At 39.7% G+C, this 26,057-nt stretch overlaps 1 protein-coding gene across 1 annotated transcript in view; it reads right to left on the reverse strand.

Annotated features, from left to right (window-relative positions):
• The window catches only part of TRMO (tRNA methyltransferase O), a 338,262-nt gene that overhangs the window by 288,884 nt on the left and 23,321 nt on the right, over positions 1–26,057 (reverse strand). The window contains exon 3 of the mRNA XM_044061001.1: positions 24,182–24,339. Coding sequence (XP_043916936.1) covers positions 24,182–24,339 — 158 coding nt within the window. The remainder of the gene's footprint in view (positions 1–24,181; positions 24,340–26,057) is intronic.

Raw genomic sequence — 26,057 nt, forward strand, 5'->3', positions numbered from 1 at the left:
GGGCTGCATTTGCAGATCAACGGTAAAAAAACACTTGAAACAACTTTTGCAGATAGTGGAGTTTTCCATTTTTTTTGGGGGGGGGGTCCTCCACTGTTCTGAAACCTTGGCGTAAATATATAGATAACTACACCCCTATACACAAACACACTACACCCCTATATACAAATAGATGTATTATTTTTTGGGGGGGGGGGTAGTTCTCCCACGTGGGGTGGGGGTGTAGTTGGACATGCCCTTCTGCAAAAATAACTTACCTCTGATGTTTACTGAAAGTTATTTCAGTCTTCTTTTCCCCCTATGGAACTGCACTCTATCAAAGTGTTGGTGATCTAACAACATGAATAACCCCATCCCAAAGACTTCCACTGTAATGCTGCCTCTACTCTAAAATACATCAGTATGTATATTGCTTCATCCCAACTTCCCCTTTAGAATGGACTCACTCATTCTTCACTGTCAGTGCCATCAAGTGCCTTGGTCACTAATCAAACCGGGTCACCTGGGATGTATTCATGGCTTTCTGCCTGTACGTCAGGCCAAATGGTCACCATACTTGATTTTTTTATAGTATCACTGTGAACAAACATGTCATTTACACCTATAGTAGCCATTGAAACAAACCTCAATCAATCTATCTGCCTGCATGTATTCTTTAACTGTTCTAACAGGGGTAAATAACTGTTGCAATGTGTGGATCCCCACACACAGATCAGATTTTATGTGGACAGAACACAACATTTAAAGAAAGATTCACAGCTGTTTGCATGCACCATTTTCTAAAAAGAATCCATTTGACTTGCTGACTGAACGTATTAAATTACATTATAATAAGTATAATAAAACTTTGCCTTTACGCCACTGTGAGCCATTTTAATCTTAGCTAGTTTCCCTTTCAAAGATGAGAATCAAACCCTGTAACTTGTGTTAGCAAGGTAAACACCTTGACCATTACACCAACCCACAAAGGTAAATTGTAGATCTGTTTGTGGGTATTGAACCTATGCACAATTAATCTGATATACTTATTGCCTACGCAATAACCAAGAGCTATTGGAGCAGATCATTCAAGGAGAGAAGTGGCTACGTCTTTGAACATTTTCAAAAATGATTCCTTAGACAATATTTTTTGCCTCAGTTACATGGTGTTCAGTAAATATTTTTGCTAAATATGCTGAGCAAGACGTGGGGCCCACTGTTATCAGACCAAAAAGGATAGGTAACCATTTGAAATCCTGGGACCTGCTACAGCAAGCCCCGAAATACGAATAATGAATGACCAAAACAATGGATTTACATATACTAAGTCCAAGATGGCCATTTCTTGGGATATTCCTTTTTCTCTGAGGTATGGCGATCTTGGAGTTGGTATATACAAGTTCGGAGGAGGGGGACTTACTCCTGCCCTGCAAAAAAGAAGTTTAAAGGAGAAGAGCAATCTCTTGAGGTGTGTTCTTCCCTGGATTTTTAGCCTTTTTTCTCAGCTTATCAGGACTCGGCATTTTGACTGCCAACATTTCAACAGGGAGCCTGAAGGTGACCACCCTGCAGGATGAGCTTAAGACTCAGTCCTACTGTTGATGAGAATGAGCCTCTTCATATCTTATGAATGTTATGAACTTACCATGACATTAGATCTTTATGAGCAGGTCCATGCTGGTAAACATACCTACCTTCCTTTCTTACAGATAAGGACTAGGAGTATATGTTGTTTCTGTTCTGCTTTTATTCTAGTCGGCTATAGCACAACATGATTGAAATGTGGAGTAGGAGTTTTTATCACAGCATTACAAGTAAAAGGGATGGGCTAATAGTCTGGGAAAGCTGCAAATGCTAGGTTGCCCAAATCCAAAACACATTAGTTCTACTAAAAAAAAGAAATAGGTTGAAAATGGTTTTATTGGTCATACATTAGTTCTACTGATGATAAGAACGAACCTCTGAATACCAGAGCCATTATTTTTCATACATTTACCCAAAGATAAACCAAGCCTGATTTGTTAGGTCAATTATTGCCACTCCTAAATAACTTACAAGACTGTGAAACAAGGTAGTAAACAAATGTCTTACAGCAGAGTGCTCCTCCAGGCGTTTCTGCAGTTACCTCCTACTGCACCTCTAGGCATCACATATTGCTTGTTCATATTTGCATTAACAATTCCAACACCATGCTACATACAAAGTATCAGAATACTTTATCTTGAAGCATACATGATGGCAAACATGATTGTATTGATATTTGACCTCTGTTAATGAGTATTTATTAGAACTGTAAGGTGAAAACTTATTTTTAAAGGCTCAAGCCACACCCACTGGGAGCTAAAAGTACATACTCAAAACAGCTGTAGTGGAGGGAATAAGTTGCTTGTTAGTGGCATATTATTTGCAAAAAGCCATTTTTGGAGATCTACAGAGTGACATAAAGGTGGTCACAAGTGAGTGAATGTCAGAAAAAAAAATTCAAGCCATAATACAGCAAAGAATTATGAAGAAAAACATTTGGAAATACATTCATTTTAAAGACAAGCTTTAGGAAACACACAAAAGTAGTTACTTCACCTTTTAATTCCAACTTTACTTCCCTCTCTCAATCTCAGTAGCTTAGCTGTCCTATGTAAATTTTAGATTATTTTGGTTAGTTTTTAAGCCAAGATATATTAATGAGTTAACAACCCTAATTTGATTAAATTTCTGAGCCATAAAGGGTGCAGAGGTATCCTTCACATGAAAACACAAGATTTATCAAGTTTTAAATTTGAAAATGTACATGTCTACAAACAGGGTTATAAATAAATAGTTCACAGTTTCATAGTTTAGTACTAAGCTAACTGCCCTTGCGAGACATTTTAAGCCTAGCTAATTATTCCTTGTGAGACTCAAACCCTGTGCCTTGTGTTTGTAAGGCAAACACCTTAGCCATTAAGCCACCCTCCCAACAAATATATACCTTCAAACTATAAAGCTCTTTCCAGTGGTGAGAATCAAAGCTTGCACCTTGTGATTGAAAGGCATACACACTAACCACTGTACCATTTGACCTTTCAGGTTGTGAACTTGTAATATCCAAGAGATATCTCTGCTTGGTTGAGAAAATAATCAGGATATCTTCTTGTGCCATGACATGCGGTGGTGCTCAGTAAAGTTAGCTCCTTAGTGGTAATTCTGTCGCACTGTTGTGCTCTTGCACCACTACTGAGCTAATTAAAACTTTACAGACATGTATATACGCTCATTAATGGCACCTTTCTGCATTTCTGAATCAAATACCTACCAAGCTCTCCCTACCAACCCACATAAGTCTGCTGCACAAGCTCCTACAAGCACAGATATACACACACACACACACACACACACACACACACACACACACACACACACACACACACACACACACACACCTGGACAATCACTCACTCCCACACACGATACATGTATCACGTATATGTTTTTAATAAATATATACATATACGTATATACATATACACACACACACATACACAGTGTATTTAAAAAGTTTACACACCACTGTTAAAATGCCACGTTTTTGTGATATAAAAAATGAGACCACAATAAATCAATTCAAAAGTTTCCCACCTTTAATGTCACCTATAATCTGTACAATTCAATTGAAAAACAAACAAATCTGTTAGGGGAAAAATATAAAAAATAGAAAATGTACAAATAAGCTGGTTACATAAGTGTGCACACCCATAAACTAATACTTTGTTGAAGCACCTTTTGATTTAATTGCAGCATTCAGTCTTCTTGGGTAGCAGTCTATCAGCATGGCGCATCTTAGCAATATTTGCCCACTCTTCCTTGCAAAAGTGCTCCAAATCTGTTAGACTGCAAGGGCATCTCTTGTGCACAGCCCTCTTCAGGTCACCCCACAGATTTTCTATTGGATTTAGGTCTGGGCTCTGGCTGAGCCATTCCAAAACTTAAATTTTCTTCTGGTGAAGCCATTCTTTTGTTGATTTGGATGTATGCTTGGGGTCACTGTCATGCTGAAAGGTGAAATTCCTCTTCGGCTTTCTATCAGATGCCTGAAGGTTTTGGGCCAAAAGTGACTGGTATTTGGAGCTGTTCACAGTTCCCTCCACCTTGACTAAAGCCCCAGTTCCAGCTGAAGAAAAGCAACCCCAAAGCATGATACTGCCACCGCCATGCTTCACCATGAGGATGGTGTTCTTTTGGTGATGCAAAGTGTTGTTTTTGCGCCAAATGTACCTTTTGGAATTGTGGCCAAAAGGTTCAGCCTTGGTCTCATCAGACCATAACACATTTTCTCACATGCTTTTGGGAAACGATGGATTGTTCTGCAAATTTTAGCTGGGCCTGGATGTTTTTCTGTGTAAGAAAAGGCTTCTGTCTTGCAACCCTACCCTATAGTTCAGACATATGGAGAATACGGAAGACTGTTTCACATATAGTACACAACCAGTCTTTCGGCCTTTCCCGGTTAGGGGTCGCCACAGCAGAACAGCAGTAGATTTTTTACAGTGCCGTGTTGCCAGCCCGACTCCCAAACTTCAAGGAAGGCACACCCATTCATGGAAGCACCTACTTGCATGTATTTAGACATCACTTGACCACGGGGAGGACATGCAGACTCCACACAGAAGGCGCTCCAGCCGAGAATCGAACGAGAGAACCTCTTGCTGTGAGGCGACAACACTAATTGCTGCACCACCATGGCCTATTATACTTGCCAGAAATTCCTACAGCTCCTTCAGTGTTGCTGTAGGTCTCTTGGCAGCCTCCCTGACCAGTTTTCATCTTGTCATTTCATCAATTTTGGAGGGGCGTCCAGTTCTTTGCAACATCACTGTTGTCCCATATTTTCTCCACTTTTTGATGACTATCTTCACTGTGTTCCATGGTATATCCAATGCTGTGGAAATGTTTTTGTACCCTTCTCCTGACTGATACCTTTCAACAATAAGATCCCTTTGATGCTTTGTAAGCTGTCTGCAAACCATGGCTTTTGCTGTAGCAGGCAACTGTGTAAATGTCAAGTAAATCATACTAGGACAGCTGAACGTTATTTGCGGTTAATCAGAGTCTCTTTAATTGATGGCAGGTGTGTACCCAAGAAGACTAAATGCTGTAATTAAAGCAAAAGGTGCTTCAACAAAGTATTAGCTTAAGGGTGTGTACACTTATGCAACCAACCTATTGTACGTTTTTTATTTTTTATATTTTTTCCCCTAACAGATTGTTTTTCAATTGAATTGCACAGGTTATAGGTCACATTAAAGGCGAGAAAAGTTTTGAAATGATTTATTGCAGTCTCATTTTTTATATCACAAAAACCTGTCATTTTAAAAGGGGTGTGTACACTTTTTATATCCACTGTGTATATGTATGTATATATATATATATATATATATATATATATATATATATATATATATATATATATATATATACATACACACACACACACACACACACACATAATTTCATTATCCCAGACTGAAGCGCCAGCGGTCATCTTACCCCATTTTTGGGGTCTATTGACAATGGGTCTACTACTAACATTGTTTTTAGGAAAATTGCTGGCAGCAATGATGGTGACTTCAACAGAGCCTTGGTTAAACCTTAGAATTTACATTTTCAAGTTATCAAGGACGTTATTTTTAGGAACTGGGCTCTATTTGACATTGATCACACACATTGTGAAAGAGTAGGCGACCAACCTTTAATAGTTTACAGAAAGGGAGCATGTTTCAAGAATATTCTTGAAACAGCATGCTAAAGGAAGGTATGATGAGGAAAACTGGCCACTGTTCTTATTGCAAATACATCATAGAAGGGATCTCAGTTTCAATTGTAGAGTATGATTTGATCAACTTGTGTTACAAGTTTGATTGGAATATTGTCTAGTTTATATAGCCAAGTGCCAACAGTGTGACAGTTTTTATGTCGGAAAAAACTCTAAATAAGTTTAGGACTAGAATATACCAGCATATATATGACATTCAAAAGCAAAATGACACAAATGCCTTGATACACACAATTTCAAATTTATAGCAATAGATCGGGTAGATTTGGGTCTAAGAGGGGGGCCAGTAGACTTGTTCTTAGAATATAAGGAATTAAGGTGGCAGTTAAAGTGCAACACCATGCAACCCCCTGGTATTAATGGGTCTGGCTCCATATCTAGTGTCCTAAAACTTAAAGCTATTTTTTTCTTTAATTTTTTTATTAATACATTTTTTCTTTAACATATTTTTAATAAAAGTTTATAAATATTTTTTCTTTAGTAATGGTTACTAGGTTTATAGCAATGGTTCTTTTTTTATTAGGTTAGGTTTTGTATTTTTTGTAACTCATTGTATATTATGCCCACATGGTTACTGATTCAACTGGCTTTTACAATTATGAGGGAGTGGTTGCTTTAAACAATTAATTGTTTGACTGACTGAATTCTATTAGGGAGGAGTTACTGGTTGTTCATTTTTATTTAATCTTGTTACTTTGTATTTTTTTTTAATTCAGAAGTCTACAGTGTACTACTGACAAAAGCGCTACATTTTTGTATTAAACTCCGTTCTGTGAATCCTGCTTCATTCTCTTTTGTTTTAATATGAATATGTTACACAAACAAATGAATCTAGCGCTTTAAGATATAGAACCCCCCCCCAAAAAAAGAACACTTTAATAGTGGTTCATTATGCCAGTATGACAAAACAGTATAAATCCAACCAAATACAAACTGGTTTCAGCATTTGTTTCTTTAGTGTAATCTAGGTCAGTGTCCCTTTCATAAAAAAAAGTAGAAACAACATGACCAGATTAAAATACTGTCAGTTTCATTCCATTAAGATGCATCACTAAACCAAGATGAATATGGTAACTGTAGTGCATGAAATAATTCACCTGTCTGGTAGACATAATGTTCATTGTTTCGACATGAAAATATTCTTCTTTAACTTCAAAATAATTATTTCATATGTAAACAGGGAAAACAATGTCACCCATTTTATAAAATGGACTAATTACACCATCTAGTGGATCTTTGAATATTAACAAAAATTGAAAATACATCAGAAATATTTTCTAAAAAAACATCAAATAAGTGTATTTTTACTAAAACAATCAACAAAAATATTATTTTAGTTCTGCATTATACATTGCCCCCAAATTAATAATCTATATTCTGTCATTTTTGTCAAGTGACTCCCATTTTACTTCAATAGGTAATCTACCAGGATAAAGCTGGCCTGTGCCAACAAAAGTAAACTGAGAACTTGGATGCTCAATGTTTTCTTTATATAAAGAACTACGTTCCCTGTTGCACTTAACATCAGTGTGCTGTTTTCATTCTCCTGATGTCTGTCTAATATACAATGCACTGCAGTGGCATATAACCAAATAAATTATCCAGTCAGATACTGTAAGTCGTGTTTACATAAACAAATGTATTTTCTTTATAACTTTACAATACGTGCAATTAATTTATTTTTTAATTATTAATATTTGTTTATCAAGGTACTGCACTGATCTCAATGGCTCATTTGCAGACACAGCTCGGGTAAATAGGATCATATAAAAAATTAACAAAACATATTTTCAGATACAAACATGGGTATATTAAAAGGCATACATGTGTGCGTGTGTGGTTGTGTATCTATGTATAAATACATATATATATATATATATATATATATATATATATATATATATATATATCTATATATATATATATATATATATATATATATATATATATATATATATATATATATATATATATATATATATATATATATATATATATATACACACACACACACACACACACACACACACACACACACACACACACACACACACACACAGATTCACTTTATAATCTCAAAATACCAAAATATCGAATTTCAGTATTTCGAGACCATAAAGATAAATGTTCAGAATAGAGAAAGTGTACAACCGCAAATTTGAATATGTCGAATTTGCGGTTATGGTTTAACGGTACGTGGAGTGTGTTGTGTGGATGGTGTCCGGTTTAGTGTGTGGATTTAGGTGTAATTTCAGGTAAGTGACTATTTTGTAAGGGTTTGGGGTAGGTTTGTGAGTGCATGTGAGTGTGTTTGGAAGTTGTACGTGTGGGTTAGGGTAGGCAGGTGAAAGTATGAGTGTTCAAATGTTGAATGTGGTGGTGTTTGCATATATGTGATGTGTGTGTGGGAGAGACTGTAGAATGTCTGGTTGCGAGTTTGCTGTCTTTCTGTTTGGTGCGATCTCGGAGTTAGAATATATAAGTAGGGGGTGGGGGGCACAGCCTCCCACATGGGGGGGGGGGGTGCTTGCCCTCCTGATTATTTGTAGTGTAGGTTTGTTAGTTTGTGTTTTCATGTTTGTGTGTTTTATGTTTTGTTTTTTGTTTTTTTTTTGTAGTGTGGGTAGTGTTGTGTATGTGTAGTGTGGAGTATGGTGAGTTTAACTTCACAATTTTAAATTTCGTGGTTTTGGAGATTTGCAGATTTTACTTTATAGTCTCAATATACTGAAATTCGATATTTTAGTATTTCGAGATTATAAAGTGAATCTATATATATATATCTATACATATATACACATATATATATATACATACATACACACATATATATATATATATATATATATATATATATATATATATATATATATATACACACACACACACACACACACACACACACACACACATACATACATACCATACACACATACATACATATTCATACGTGTGTGTGTGTGTGTACTATATATATACATACATATATATATATATATATATATATATATATATATATATATACACACACACACACACACACATTTTATATATATATGTATATATATATATATATATATATATATATATATATATATATATATTTATATACATATATAGATTCATTTTGGCAATTGTTGCAGCCTTTTGTCCCCAGGGTCTATTTGTATGTTGCACAGTAGGTGAAGGCTTTTGGTATACCATCTTCCTTGCTGCATTAATTCTTCCAAGCTCTGTACAAGTCTTCTGTCTCTCTAGGATGAATCCCTTGCCTTTCTTCCAACTTTCTCTATGTTTTTCTTTATAAACTCTCTCATCGTGACTCTGACATAGAGCCCTAGGAGCTTGGAGAACTCCTTGGGGAACTCTGCCTCTTTTTATCTCACCTATTCTCCCTTTCCTCCTTCCATTTTCCTAAATTCACTACCACCATCTTTTTGTTGTTGCCCAGGAGTCCTGTTTTTTTCCTAGACTTTTCAAATGTCTTTCTTACAGCTCCCATTGCTGCAATCACATTCTGTGACATTAATATGCAGTCATCTGTATATATCACAAACTGAGATGTTATACCATCCTGTTCTAACAGCATTATTAAATTGTGTCCGACATCCACCTTCAGCTCCTTATCACAAAAGTAAAACAGGCCTAGGAATATCAGTCACTCCATCTGGTCCTTCTTCCTATCCTTTCCTCATCAGATACTCCTCCATTTATGAGTATTCCAATTTCTGGGCCTCTTTATATGGCTTGTATCCGATATGTGAACACTTTCCCTATCTGCCTTTGCTGTAGTGTCTTCCGTAGGAGTTCCCACCTTCCCATACCAAATGCCTTATGCAAGTCAACAACAATATTCCACCTTTCCCTTCCTGCTTCAATTCCTCCCTGTGCACAACTTTCAGCAGGTCCCACCATTTGTCCACCTTCCTTCCCTTCACTAAGCCATTCTGCCCTGCCTGCATTATTCTTGGCAATACTTCATCCAGTCTTCCTGCCAGTACCTTGATGACTACATTCATCAAAGAGATATGGCTATAGTTTTCCATGTCCACATTTTCTGCTCCCCCCAGCCCTACTCATACTTTTATATATTTAGTCAGAGCCCTGCATTTTCTTGTATTACTCTCCTAGGCCCTTACACATTTCCACTTCTCTCACTTTTCGAATTCTGAAGAGAATCCACCTGACCCCACTCTTCTTTCCATTGCTTCATCTTTTACACGGCTTTCTTTATCTCAATCCTTGTCACTTCTGCATTTAGTGTGCCTTGCTGTTTATCCGATTCCTGTGTATATCCCTCAACATTCTTTCCCCATAGTTCCATTCTGAGACTTCTATCTCTTCCTGTTGGTTACAAATCTCCCTGCAGTATTCCTTATATCATTCCCTGATCATCTTGTCCTCTTCTAAATGTTCTCCATCTCCTCCCATTATCTCTGTACCACTCAGTCTTCCTTCTTCTCATTTTTGTTGGTTATCTGTTTCCCTTGTGCCTCTCCCACTGCCCACCAGTAGTCCCACCAATACCATTACTGTCTTCCTTGTTCTGTAATAATTTTACTAACTCTATTCTTCAATTCTTGTTACTTTTTTTTCTGATCTGAACCACGCCCCTCCCACTTTCATTTCTTCCAGCTATCTCTACAGCTACTAAATCACGCTTCCTTCTTTCCTTCTTAATTCACCAGTTTTCCCCTAAAAGTCAGTCTAATCCAGTCCCAACAGAGTTCTTCCAGTTTGTCTCTATCTTTCATATTGTCCTATACTGACTTCCCTTGCTAGTCCTCACAGTGCTTCCTTGTCCTTAGTCTCTTTCCATTAATAGCTAGCCCACCTCTACCCCTTCTCACTGTGTTCTGTTCCTGCACTCTTACCTTAAGTCTTACTGTTAAATTATCTGATGTTTCCCCTGCATTTTGGATCTCTTGCATTATTTCTACTAGGCTGTCCTTCCCTAAGAAACTACCTTACTTGCTTGCCTGTAGCAAAATAGTTTGTATGAAGGTATATTTCCTCTTGGTTAGATACCTTTCCCTCCACATGTCCAGCCATCTTTCCTCATTCATTCATTTCTTGGGCTAGTTCGCATCTCATTTTTTTGTTATATTCTCTTCTTCTGTGCAACCTGCTTTTTTTGATTCTAAGGTAACATTGTAGTCCTCACTTATTATCTCTATTCTGTGCCCAGTTACCAAAAAAAGTTACTGTATAATCCTTCTTAATTCCTGTTTGGTGCATATGTTTTATATGGTCTAACATGCACCTTCCATCCTTCCCTACTAACTGATCCGTCTGCCTATCCAACTTTTTATCACCTTCTCTGTGGTTGTCTGAAGTCCATACAAAAGACAGTTGCCACTCCCCTCCCCCCCACCTTATTGTCCATCTCTTCCTTTGGGTAGTCATAAAGAGCAGTTGTGAAAGTAAACTTGCCGTAACAGTTGATATATGAATGATCAGTGCTGCAGTAGCCTAAGCTATATGGGTTATACCCTGCAAGGATATAACAACTGGCTAGCTTCCAAAGCTTCAGGGCACTGTCCACATGCCCAATCAGTTTGAGCTGAGCTAACTAACAAAAAGGTTTGGGTGTCCAGCTTTCATGGCAACACAGGGAGGGAGACTGAGCCCTGAAAGGACAATGTTAGGAACAACAAAAAAATAAAACTCCATACCCTGGCAAAAACAACATACTAAGAAACAAAGAGGATGGGGGAAGGAAGCGTCAACTGCAGCATTGATCATTTGAACATCTACCGTTATGGTAAATTTACTTACTCAGCTGTACTAAGTGCTTCCTGCTGATCACTGCTGCACTACCCAAGATATATGGGTAGATTACCATAGCTTACAAAGTTTGGAAGAGTCCAGGTGCCCCTGGAGAATGGTCCTAGCCAAGCCTGATCTAGACCTAGAGAAGGATTTAAGCTTACAGTGCTTTGTAAAATTAACTCAAGGGGACCAAGTTGCTACTTCCAGAATAGTTTTATAATTCAACCCTTTCCAAAAAGTCACAGATGAAGCCAAAACCCTGGTAGACTGGGCCGTGACCTTGCGTGGAAGAGGTCTGCTATGGCGAGTATAACAAAAGGTAATAGCCTTAAACAAACATTTGGAAATAGTCTGCTTTGACAGAGATTGTCCCTTCTTTTTACCTTCATAAGATATGAACAATTTATCTAAAGATCTGCATTTCATCCTGTTAAGATAGTACCGGAGTTGCCTGTTGGCATCCAAGGTATGAAGTATCTTTCCTCCCTCATTTTTATGTTCAGGAAAGAAAAGGTGTTGATGGACTGTTGGATACCACTTTAGGCATAAAAGAAGGATTAGTTCTCAAAGAAACCCTGTTCCTATGGAACATGAGATAAGGGTCGACTCACCATAAGAGCTTGCAACTCAGTTACCCTTCTTGCAGAGGTCAAAGTATTCAGTAAAACTGTTTTCCATGTTAAGAACCCTGAAGTCAGCCAGATTGGTTGGCTCAAATGGAGCAAGTGTTAGCTTCTCTAGCACAAAGTTAAGACCTCAAGGAGGGGCCACTGGTTTTCTTGAAGGCTTCTTGTGCAAAACGCCTTTCAAAAACATTTTAGCATGAGAATGCATTGAAAGAAGACCACCATCCCTGGGCAGACACTCTGAAACGGCTGATAAATGAACCTTGATGGAGAAGTATGAAAGGCCACAGGATAGTATCGTACACAAATACTGTAAAACAAGAAAACAACCAGCCCTGAATGGGTGCTGGTTATGTTGTTGGCACCAACTAGAAAACCTCTGCTATATGATTTTTCTAGTAGCATGCTTTCTTGCCACCATTAGTACCTGCTACATGTCCTCAATAAACAGGTGCTTAAAGGGAATTTAAGTGAGTATGTGTGTGAGTAAATCCAGTCTCGGAGGAAATTTATAGTAAATGCCCCTGGCTATTTCCAAAAGAAGGGATAACCACTGCTGCCTGGGCTAGAAGAGAGTCACCACAGTGACCCTGGGGGATTCCTTCTAAATCTTCAGAAGTACCTTAAATATCAGTGGAAAGGGTGGAAAAGCATACAGCAACATTCCTGTCCAAAGAAAAGAAAAAGCATATGTGCTCCAGGCCTTCTTGCATGAGTCCTGGAACAGAATCTTGTCAGTTGATTGTTCAGAGGGGAGGCAAATATGTCTACTTGAGGAACTCCACAGAGATGGATTAAACCTTGGAAGATGATGGAATGTAGGATTGTATGTAGATCAAGACTGTGCTGTAAAGCTATATCCCAAGCTAACATAACTAGTCTGCAAAGGGTGTATGACCTAGTTCCCCCTTACTTGTTGATGTACCACATAACAGTGCATTTTCTGTAACAATCTGAAGAGGTCCTGGGGACCAAAGATGATTTCAGAGAGTTCAGTGTCTTGATCAGGGCAAGCAACTCTTTTATATTTACATGCTTGCATCTGTCCTTGGTGTTCCACACACCTTGCACTTTTATCCCTTCTGAAACTGCTCCCCAAGCAGTTTGAGGTGTCTGTGATGACCGACAGCTTTAGAACATGGAGTGAAAAGGGAAGACCTGGATTTAAGGATATTTGCTGTCTCCACCAAAAGATACCTCTTCTGATAAACCCCAGCACAAGGATTTGAAAGGACAAAGAATGCACTGGGAACAAACAGACTTCAGATATCACTGTATCTTTCTTATGTGGAGTCTTGCAAGGGGTATCATGAGAATTATAGATGCCATGAGACCCAAAATCTTGAGGTATTTCCTCCCAGTGACAGAAGTCTGAGTGGAAACCTTAGAAACAGATCTAGACATATATCTATTTTTTTTCCTGTGGAAGGAAAGCTCTTTGAACTGAGGTGTCTAGCTGACACCCCAGAAACACAGTCCTGTGTGAAGGAGTCAAAAAAGATTTTAGAATGTTCTCTTGGAATACCAGCTTGTGTAAAGAGATTCCTGGCACCTTGAAAAAAAAGAGTCTGCAAAGATAAGCAAGGCATCTAAATATGGAAAAATGTGGATACTCTGTAGCCTGCAATGAGCTATAGCAAGAGCTAGACACTTTGTGAACACTCTTGGTCCAGTGGATTGTCCAAAGGTATGGCAGAGAACTGATAATGGGATTCAGACACACAAAACCTTAAGAAACCTGAAGTCTGGATGAACAGGGATGCGAGGATAAGCATCTTTTCAATCTAGTGTTACTGGGAAACTTGAATGAAGAGAAGGAGGTAACAATTGTGAAGTGACAGCATTTTGAACTTGGACACTATCACAATCAGGTTTAGAAAATAAAGAAACTGATCTCCAAGCATTTTTTTTCTTTCTTTAGCACTAAAAACATCCTTGAATAAAAAAAGTTTTCCCACCAGAAAAGGAGGAACTGGTTCTATCACTCCATGGGATAGCATGTAATGAAGGACAGGTGGAAATAAGAGAGTCTGGTCTGGCTGATGAAGGATTACCACCTGGGAAGGAGGAATTTCCTCCCACTCCCACCTTGATGAAAGATCTTCAGAAACCATTTCTCTGAAACTATCAGTTACGAAAGAGAAAAGTAGAGATTCAGACTTTCAGAAAGAGAGAAGGGCTGCCGGGTTGGGGGGGGGGGTGGAAAGGTCCCTTAAATAGTCATTCTGACTTTCTGGGGTGTGCTTGGTTTTGGTGGTGGGGGGGCAGAATTGTTTTTGGTACTACCTGCTTGCCACTTCTTCTTAAACATCTGATTACCGGTTATTTTGTTGAGACTGTTTATTTTGTTTCTTTACAAAAACTGGATGAGGGGTTAGAGAATCCCTTAGAAAATTTGGAAAAGGAGAGCTGAAAAATCTTAAGAGATTCAATGTATCAAGTTACCCCTCTCATACTTTTTGATAACCTCGGCGGCAGAGGGGCAAAAACTAAATCGCTATCCAAATGTGAATTTAAACTCTCATGTTTATCATCATTTGGGAGGTTCTGAAAATGCAGCCAATCAAACCTCCTCAACACAGTACCAGTAGCCATAGCCCTTGAAGAAGTATCAACTGAATTATATACATGCACACTTACACTGTAAACAATGGGCAGTGACGTGTACCATAGAAGAAACTAAATTATATAAAGCAGATTTTTCCCCACAAGAAGAAACTGCAGACAAATCTGTCTTCATACTTTATCAGTCATAACAAACCTTAACATATGAGCCTGACAATTTAAAATTCTGAAAATGAAAGTTGCAGAAGCATACATTTTTTCCCCACTATTTATCAACAATCTTCCCATCCTTATCAGAAAGAGAAGGATTGGAATAAACTAAATGTTTAGCAGTGGTAGGGTTACCTAAAAGCTATGGCTGCTGTGTCAAGGTTGGGAAGAGTGTATAAAAATGTAAAAGACTGAGGTACTTTATACATCATATATGCCTTTTCACGGGCAACTGGCTGACTCTCAGGAAAACTGCTGACAGCAACACACATATCCTCCAAAGCAGACAGAACAATGAGCCTAGCTGCACTGAAAAAAGGACTGATGTGGAAGGCTCCAGACTTCTTTCTTTGACCAAACCTAACCTTCTGGAAAATTCTCTAGCAAATAACTTTGCTTCCTAGCAGCCAGACAGGAAGAATACTTTTGCTTCACCATGGAAGCTAACATGGCAAAGGCAACTAGAACTGCGCAAAAGAAAAGGGTTACACAGTGATGCTTCTAATCAGAGACGTGACAAGCTCCCGTGGCACTTACAGGTAGGATGCTTGACTTTACTTTTTGCTCCTGTAACTTAAAAACACTGACAAGAGCTGCCTCTATACTGCTGCTCTTTCTGTCTCCCTCAACTGTTTTGAAGCTGACACCACTCTGCTGTGTAAAATGGCTTATGCTCTGGCAACTGATTCTTGAATGTGAATCTGGACGAAAGCCTGAAAGCATTTTCTGTTGACTGCACATAAGAAAAATGCCTCCACAATTATTTCTTCAACCTCATTGGTACGCTATTCTTACTGTACTCCTTCATTGAGTTCTGTAGTTGAACTTACTACATGTGTTATAAATTCCTTGCAGTAGTTTATATATTAATATTTTTTACTAACAGGAGACCCAGATCAAAGGCTGTACTACAACATTTATCTGGTCCACTGTGCAAATAAACTTCATTTACTATCATCATTAAATGCTTATTACCATCCTTAACATGTCAGTGATTTCAATTTTATTGGAATCCTTGATACATCATTAGTCCTAATAAAAAATGCATTAAACCGGACATTTTTAAACTACTTGCCAAAATTAATCTTAAATTTCACAGACTGCACTATCACACTCACGTTTGTGCGCACACACACACACACACACACACACACACACACACACACACACACACACACACACACACACACACCCAAAAGACCCTAGGCCACCTATAGAAAAGTACAGTTGTGTACACTTACCATAAATGTAGATGTTAGAGTGTATTTATTGTTGCAGTCATTACATTTGGGTTATCTGCTTGCAGGTAGCCCTCAATCGGCCTGATTAACAAAGTCTTGGGTCCTGCGTCGGTTGCTGTCTCTTCTTCCATGATGTCAGGTCGTTAGGGGTATACATTTTTATTTATTTTTATTTTATTTTACATTTGTTGACCGGGCTAGTCCAGCTGGATATATGTCCATTTTCAGTGGAGGCCCGGGGAGAAAAGCTCCAACGGTTATAACAAGTTTAGGGAATACAAAAAATAACAAAGCAAAACAAAACAAAAATTGAGCATAAAAGATAAAAAGACTTTAGTATAGGTAATATACATCTCAGAGGAAATATCCACAGCAAGATAGTATTCCTAAAAAAGTTATTAAATAATTGCAATACGCAAATTTGATAATATCAAAACGTAGTGTAAATAATACATAGTCTTACTAATATCGATGTCAAAAATAGTTTTTTTTTTTGTTCATAAAACATGTAGCCGATGTCATTACATCAGTTTTTCTTGCCCCAGATGTCAGGTGCCCCCTAATGGGAAGCAATTAAATCTATAAATATACAAGGTTATACCTCAAACATAAAAGCAAATACACCAAAAGGCTTTTAAGCATTGAAAAGGACAGAAGAGGTATAGCCAAAAGAAGTCAGGGGGCTAGAGAGAGGGTAACCAGGACTGCAACAGTGAATACACTCGAACATCTACATTTATGGCAAGTGTACACAACTGTACTATGTTCTTCCTGTTTCACTGTTGCAGTCATTACATTTGGGTAGATTCCCAAAGCTAAGGATGGGAGGAGGAATTTAGAAAGCATTTTGACCAGCTATAAGGCCCTGCAAAACTGCAGTGGCAAAGCCAGCTCTGGATTTAGAGAAAATTGGCAAATGGTAATGCTTGGTGAAAGTATGTACAGAACTCCAAGTAGCAGCTTCTAGGATGCCCCTGGTAGGTACGCCTCTGAAAAAGGCTGTAGAGGTAGATGCAGCCCTGGTTGAGTGGGATAGGTTTTCCATGGTGTTTATAGCAGAAGTGAATGCAATGGCCTATCCATTTGGAGATTGTAGGCTTTGAAATAGCCTTCCCCTCTGTCCCTGCAGCAAATGCCACCAGCAGTTGTTCAGATTTCCTTTGAGGTTTAGACTTGTCCAAGTAGAATCTAAGTTGTCTGTGCACATCTAAGGAGTGCAGTATCCGTTCCCTTTTGTTCTGTGGATTAGGAAAGAAGTTAAGCAAATGAATGGACTGATTAAAGGCCACACTGGATACTACCTTTGGCATGAAAGAGGGATTGGTCCTGAGGGACACCCTGTCCACATGAAAGATGATGAAAGGCTCCACTGCCATAAGGGCCTGTAATTCAGATACCCTTCTTGCTAAAGTGATGGCTAAAAGGGAAGCTGTTTTCCAAGAAAGGAATTTTAAATGTGCAGTAGCAGCTGGCTCAAAAGGAGGAAGGGTGAGTTTCTCCAATACAAAGTTAAGGTCCCAGGCTAGAGTTGGAGCTCTCCTGGGTGGTCTTAAATTTTTTGCCCCTCTGAGGAACTGCTTGAGCAGTGGAACAGAGAAGACGAGGGGGGGGGGGTTCTGTGTTATAATGAGCTGAAATGGCTGAGGCATGGATTTTTATTGAGGAAAAAGGCAGGCCCTTGTGAAACATCTCAATTAAGTATTGTAAAATCTGAAGTAAATTGGGCACTGCTGTGCTCATCCCTTGAGACTGGTTCCAAGCACAGAATCTTTTCCATTTTTCAGCATAAGATTTTCTAGTACTAGGCCTCCTTGCCTCTAAAATGACATCCATCACTGGTTTACTGAGGGATGGTAAAGGAGAGCATAGGTAATTAGCCAGGCTGTTAGGTTCAGTGTTTGAAGCTGAGGATGCAGAATCTGGTTCTGCTGAGACAGCAGGGTAGGAGTCTGAAGCAGTTGCCATGGGGCCAACAGTGACACACTGTGCAGGAGGGGGTGCCAGTGTTGGTGTGGCCAGGCTGGTGCAATCAAAATCATCCTTGGTTTGTCTAGTTTGATCTTTAGTAGTACTTTGGAGAGCAGAGGCAAAGGAGGAAAGGCATAAACTGTTATGTTTTTCCAGCTGAAGGACAGAGCATCCACTTTCCAAGCTTGGCTGTGGGGAGTCCTTGCACAAAATGTTTCCAATTGATAGTTCTGGGGGGAGGCAAACAGGTCTATATCTGGGCTCCCCCATTAGCTTGTCAACATGTTGAAAAGCTTTGGTTCCAGTTTCCACTCGTGTGGGTCCATGAGGGTTCTGCTTAGTCCATCTGCCAGTGTATTTAGTTTTCCATCTGCCAGTGTATTTAGTTTTCCTGGCAGGAATTGAACTTGTAGATGTACTTGGTAGCTCAAGGCTGTGTTCCACAATGCCATGGCTAGTCTGCAGAGGGGGTAAGAATATGTACCCCCCCCCCGCTTGTTTATGTACCACATAACAGTGGTGTTGTCCGGCTTTATCATTAATTGTCCTGGAAGAATGTAGTCCTTGAAGGCTGTCGGAGCATTCTGTACAGCTAACATTTCTTTATGATTGATGTGAAGGTGCATTTGAATTGGGTTCCATTAGCTCTGAATGCACTTCCCTGCCAAGTGCACCCCCCCATGCATAGTCTGATGCATCTGTTCTTAGGGTTTTAGGCAGCAGGGGGTAGTGTGAATAGTAGTCCCTTGTTTTGGTGGCAGGCCTCTGCCCACCAAAGGAACTCTAGGCATAGAAAGGAATGATAGGAATCATTGCTTCTAGATCCTGAGAATGTTGACACCATAGGCTTTTTAGATACCATTGTAGATTCCTCATATGCAGTCTTGCATATGGAATAAGAAGAATGCAGGAGGCCATGAACCCCAAGGCTTGTAGTATTTGCCTTGCAGATAGCAGGGATTTTGTGACCACTTGTTTGAAGTAGGTTGTCAAGTGAATTTGTTTCTCTGGCGTGAGGAAAGCCATCTGGGAAGTTGTATTCAAGCTTGCTCCCAGGAATATAATTTGTTGACAGGGTACCAGGTGTAATTTATTTTTATTTATGGTGTACCTAAGACAAGTTAGCACCCTCTGTACAAAAGCCAGACGATTCAAAAGTATGTCCTGGTTTTCTGCTTGAATTAGACAATCGTCCAGGTATTGGTATATTTGAATATTTCTTTGCCTACAAAATGCAATGACTGGAGCTAGGCATTTTGTGAATACCTTGGGTGCATTTGATAAGCCAAAGAGCAGTGATCTGAGACAGCAGAGAACTGATAGTGCGTGTAGCCTGCTTTGAAGCGTAGGTATCTTCTGCAAGATTCCCTGATTGGGATGTGCAGGTATGCTTCCTTTAAATTTAGTGTTGCCAACCAGGCATCTTTGCTTAGCATAGGAAACAGCTGGTGAATTGTCAGCATCTTGAATTTTGGAATAACCAAAAAGGTGTTTAGAGTAGGCAGGTCCAGGATAGGACGCCATGAATTGCCTTTTCTGGGTACCAGGAAAAATCTCAAGTAGAAACCTTGTCCCTTTTTCTCTTCTGGTACCAACTGAATAGTCCATATGCTTAAGAGAGAGTACTTGCTTTTGGGCCTCTGCCCACTGCTTTGGAGGTAGATCCAGCCAACCGCTTGGAGTTAGTGACGTGTGGTAGTGAAATCTGTATCCTCGGCACACTATATTTAAAACCCATTTGTCCTGGGTAACGAGTCCCCAGTTCTTTACATGAAGTGCAATCTTTCCCCCCCAAAGGGGCAGTCAGTTGATAAGTGCTTGGAAGTTTTAAAAAGAAGTAATTGAGACAGTTTACCATAGGGGGGAGTTTTATTACTCCCGAATTTGGAAGTGGAGTCCCCCCGCTGCTTAGTCCTGTGCGTCCCCTGGGACTGAAGCCTGGGTGCTCTGCTGGATCTGGGTTTGGACTGAAGGTCTGGAAGAGGCAGGAAAGGACCAATTCTTAGAAGGCCAATGCCTACTAAATCTTGGAGGTTGTACTTGTAAAATGTCTTTAACAGTTTGCACAGATTTAGCTTTTTCCTCCATCTTTTTAAGAACTTCTTCTGCCTTGTTGCCAAACAGGTGGCCCTGATTTAAGGGAGCATCCAGTAATTTTGCTTTAACATGATCTGGCAAGGATTGCTCCTTAAGCCAAGCATGCCTTCTAAGTACAGACCCAGTTACCACAGCTCTGCAAGATGCCTCTAGTGAATCAAAACCACATTGCAATGTATGTTTACCAACTTGTTCATCAGAATGCATAAAATCCTGTAAATCCTTATTTTCAGCACAATCAGGAATCAACATCATTTTCTGTTTAAGCAATCTAATAATATGCAGCTGATACTTTAACATAAGAAACTGGCAATTCAAGGCCCTAATGGCCCAAGCTGCAGAAGTGTATACCTTCTTATCCCATCTATCCAGCACCCTGGAGTCTCTATCAGAGGGGGAAGGATTGTTGGCAGTAGTAGCTTTAATGCCCTTGGGTCACTGTGAAATGGTTTCAGGATCCGCAGTAGGATTTTTAAAAAGGAACTTGAGAGTCAGGAACCCTGTAATATCTATCTGGTTTTCTGGGAACAGGAGGTAAAGAGTCAGGGGCCATGTTAGATTCCAAAAAGGCATCATCAACAATGTCCAGTACAGGAGGTATAGCTAAAGGCCTGTGCTGGGGCAGGGGTAAGAAATCCTTAAGCCTCTTTTTAGAATCAGAGAAATCCTGACTTTCCCAATGAAAAAGCTCCCTGAGAGTATGCAAGGTTTCACCAAATGAGAAATCCTCTGGGGGGAAGCAGAAGGAATAGAGTCCTCAGCATCAGAATCCTCATAGGTAGATAAGGGTAAATCCTGGTCATCAGAGGAAACAGAAATTTCAGAATCCTGGTCAGAAGTATCATAAGCAAACTCAGTCCTAGGTCTTTTAGAGGGGGAAGGTTGGCTTCCCCTGATTAAAGTAATAAGGTCTTCAGTCATTCTTATCATTTGTTCTTTAGGCATAGAGGCCTGACCATGTGGTCTGGGCATCAGTTTTCTAGGCATGGTTCAAGTTTTAGGCCTTGAAGAAGAAGATGGCACCAGTTTAATATGCAAGTCAGTAGGCCTGAATACACCCTCAGAAGCCGGTGCCTGCACAGCGGCTCTGGACCCATCCAAGATAGAGACATCCGCAGGTTCCACAGTTGAAACATCTCGTGGCATACCGGACTCCGAATGGGTCTCAGTAGAGGCCTGCGAATCTGAAGTAGCGGGTATCAGGGGCTGCGAAAGCGCCTCACTGAGTACCGGCAAACTGGGGGCCTGTCTCTGTCTTTATCTTTGCGTTTTTTCGGAATGTCGGTAGTCGGATGGCTTACCGAAGACATATCACGATAATTGAACCAAGCACCAAAAAATTTAGAAGCGCAAATATACCGACAATGGATAGTTCGTGGTTTAAATAAGGCACAAAACCGACAGCGAGGTATGTCATGGTCAGGGCCTAGGCAAGGAATACAGTACAAATTAAAATCTTTATGAGGTATTTGCTTTCCACAAGAAATGCAATTATTTACTTTTACTGACATCGGTTTAGAGCAAGAAAAAGTTTCCCCAATGGGGTACTTAGCTTTTAGTTGAAGACTTCGGTTCTGAAACTCTAAAAAAAATTTCAGGAGTCGGCCGACCGGCACTTGCGAGCTGCTTCTGCTTCGGGCACCGCAAGGCAAGAAAGACTGATGTAATGACATCAGCTGCACGTTTTATACCCCTGACGACCTGACGTCACAGAGAAGAGACAGCAACTGACTCAGGACCCAAGACTTTGTTAATAAGGCCGACTGAGGGCTACCTGCAAGCAGATAACCCAAATGTAATGACTGCAACAGTGAAACACGAAGACCATCAGCAATGCTTACTTTAAATGAAAAATAGTAAAGTAAAGTAAGAAATAAAACAAACAGTGATAGTATCTCCCATTATCCGGTGTAAGAAATTAACTTCATACGCAGCTTATTGCTCTACAATACTATCTACACCCCACAGAACCCTTCCACTATCTGAAGCAAGGCTTCTCTGCATAACCCTCGATATACACATTTGAAAATAATGAAACAAATTAAGCCACATTCTTCTGCTACATGCTCAGGTGAGTATATTCATGCTAGAAAAAAACAAATGCAAATTGAAGAGAAAGGTAAAGAAGTATTTCTGAGGCATAAAAAGTCCAACATAAAAACTGCTACAAACAAAACATATTAATAAACTGGTATGGGGTATGATTTTAAGTTTCACGTTTTAAAGGAGAACTTCAAACCAAAAACAGTGAATAATATAGACAATCTCTTACTTGCAGCAGGAGCTTTTATGTAAAGGACTGATAATGTACTAAAACACAGATTTTTAAAAGAAAACACAAAAGCATTTATATAAGATCATAGTCATTAATTAAAAATATGATTTCATGGACAATTATAAATATACATATGGGAGCAATGAAACTGGTTAACAAAATCAGATGGGGGTTGGGTCCACCCTTGCACATGAGGCTAATGCAAGTGTTAAACATTTCTAAACTAGAAAACCTAAAGGACTGGATGAGAGCTGGAAGCAAAAGTGCTAGATGTTGTTGGCATGATCAGGTGGACAACAGCATATATTCTATTTCAGTCTCCTCATCCTCTCTAGGAAAGCCTAGAGCAGGATGTTGAAAAGGTACTGCCAAACACTTCAGCCTATGATTCAGGAGGAAGAATACAGACTGTATCCTGACTGAGGAAAACTGAATCAGTTACTTATCCTTCCATGGATGCTGCAAGCATCACGGGATTTCACTAGTAAGGTACGCATCGGTTTAGTATACCTGAAGAAAACATAAGACCATGTACCCCGAAATGCCCTGTGGGTAGTGCTGGAGCAGTACAGGATCACAGGGTTCATGCTAGATGCCATTCAGTTCCCTCTATCTACACAAAGACAGCTCTCTCCTCATATATAGTGTTTAACTAAATACATTCATGGCAGGTATAACAATCTGCCAAGCATATGTCTCTCTTTCATCCTCCAGTTCATGATTTTCAGTGATAGGGCATAAAGGCACAAATGGTCTAGAAATTATCTGTCTTGGGGATGTGAGAAATATGACATTTATACAAGATGTTGTCCTTTGGCTTTGGGTGACTGCAAACCTCCAGCATGCACTGGAGTGGTGAAGTAGATGGGGAGGAAAACAGCCCTTCCACTTCTGAAGTCAAGAGTGAATTGCTCTCTGCACATAAGTACAGCACAATGATTTGAATGACTGGTAAGTAGTGATGGTACAGTGTTGCAGGTACCTCAGAGGATGGTTGCAGTAGTGACAGCATAGTGTTGCAGGCACCTCAGACGATGGATGCAGCAATGACAGTACAGTGCTGCAGGCACCTCAAAGAATGGCTGCAGTATTGAAGGTATAGTGCTGCAGGCACATCAGAGGATGGTTGCAATACTGACAATATAGTGCTGCAGGCACCTCAGAGGATGACTGCAATACTGACAGTATAGTGCTGCAGGCACTGTACTGTACTGGTGAAACACGTGCAGATTCATGTGGTACACATTAATGCTAACAAACTACACTGCTTCATCTAGTAGTGGTGCTCTGCAGTAGCTTTGTATCGACTGTAATTCTGAGCAGTAGCAACACTGCTGTTGGATATCTGAAGTATTTGCAGTTTGTACTAAAGTGCAGTCTGCTACATTATAACAATCTTCCTGCCATATGCATTACACTTAGTATTGAATCCACTAATGCATATGAAGCTAGCCTTTAAATATTACTGAAGCATTCGTGTTCATGTAACAGTACCACAGATCATAACCAGATGCTTCAGAAAGTTGTCCATACACAATGGTATCAAGTGCTTTCAGAGAGAATTAAAAAGATAAATAAATAAATAAATAAAATAAACCTCTCAAAACATTATTCTCCAATCAGGAGCAGTAGAGCTTACCTTCTACATTTTCTAGTTTTGCTAGAGTTAAACCTATAGCATTGGGGCGATGAGGACTTCGTGTAGAGAAGACACCAGTCTTTGCTCCATTCAGTCTTGGTGGTTTTACCTTTGCCTTTGAACTCAGATGCCCATTCTTATGGAAAACAAACAAAAGCCTAACAAGCACAAAAAGCACAGTTACTAACTTTTAATCATATTTCTGTTAGCAGTAATCATATCAAATCCATTTCCCTAACAACATGTTTTTCAGTCTTAGGTTCATTAGCTTGTCAGTCTGCAGTCTATTACAACCCTAGCCAATAATCAGGGATAAGAATCAAACCCTGTACTTGTGGTGTAAAGACCTTGGCCATTATGCTAAACAGTCTGCCCCCTTCAGGTTTAATTTCTGGTTATAATGATGAAAAGAACTTAAAACATGACTTTTGCTATTAATTAACTACCTGTATTTTATATGTCAGGTGAGTAGTGGTAGAATAAGCAATACATTTTTTACAATTAAGACTCAGTACACTATATACAGTTAGGCTGGCTACAAGCAGTCATCTCACAGAGTAATGCAAAGCACAGACTGAAAATCCGAAGAAGCGAAGACCCCAAAGCTTTATCATAACTAGATTGATTGCTGCAGTAATCGGTAATTATGGTCACTGTGCATCAGACCTGCACGTTTGGGAAGCAAACGCCTAAAATATCTATCAGTGCTGTCAAGAAGAGAGTTCCACAGTACTTGCAATTTCCTGGGAAATATCAAAAGGGCCTAGGCCCAGTATTCAACATTCTCCACAAAAAGGTGTCAAATATCAAAAACCACAAGCAGAATTCTGAAATATGAACACACCAGCTTACACATCAAGAGAAGGCTATACCCATCACACCAATTATGAATTAATAATTTCTGCAGCTACACGCCCACTAGGTAAGCACAACTACCCTCAGCACAAACTCATGAAACATACACAGTACTGCTGACTATTACAGCCATCCTCTTCCCTCCATGATTAGTCATCAAGAGAACCAGGATAAATAAAATAATTTTCTTGATCAATGAATTCCATGCATGAGGAATGCATCATTAAAAAAACGGCTATGTTCTTACTGTAGCAGCTGATCCATAAAGATGACTTTCCTTGGTAGGTCCTATGGCTGGGGTTATCCTCTTTGTCATATGTCTACCACATAAAGACACTCATTCCCTTGCTCATAACAGTTTGCCCTTTTTCACTACCAAACACCTTTCAGCAAATCAAGAATAGCAGGCACGGCAATCTGAAGCTGCAGTCCAATGAAGGGAGCAAGGTGATCTCCTCCACCTTGCAAGGCTGGCTGAAAGACTGCCCACCCACAAGGGGATGGAAGGAGAGTATTTCTGACCCATCAACTGGCAGGGTAAGAAAACAGTTGTAACATGCAACACTGAGGAGTGCCTAGATAGGTCATACTGGTGCGTAGGAATACATAGAAAAACTATCCAGGAGGAAGTATCCAGGGGAAACATACCAGTACTGCCTACTGAACACTAAAAAACTGAAACAGAAAGTCCAACTCTTTGACCATGGATAAATGAAGGGAGTTCTGTGGGTCCTACGAGACAGTGCAATCAAGCCTACCAAAGGCAAAACAAGTAAATATTGGAGGCAGACACTCCGAAACACAGGTGGGCCAAACCACAACTAGGGCCAGTGAGCAATTTACCCCTGGCACTGCAATCCCAACAACACCCTTCCCCCATGAAGCACAGGGATTGAACACTCCCAGTCTCCAGGAAAGAGGACCTTCAGTCCTACCCCATAAAAGATATGGGCCAGAGAAGGTTATATCTAGGGGTGGAAACTACTACTACTACAGGGGCAGTGGCAAAAAGGGGTGACAA

This window comes from Protopterus annectens, chromosome 2.part0 (genome assembly GCF_019279795.1).
Source record: "Protopterus annectens isolate FY-2018-M chromosome 2.part0, PAN1.0, whole genome shotgun sequence".
In the NCBI taxonomy this organism is placed as follows: domain Eukaryota; kingdom Metazoa; phylum Chordata; order Ceratodontiformes; family Protopteridae; genus Protopterus; species Protopterus annectens.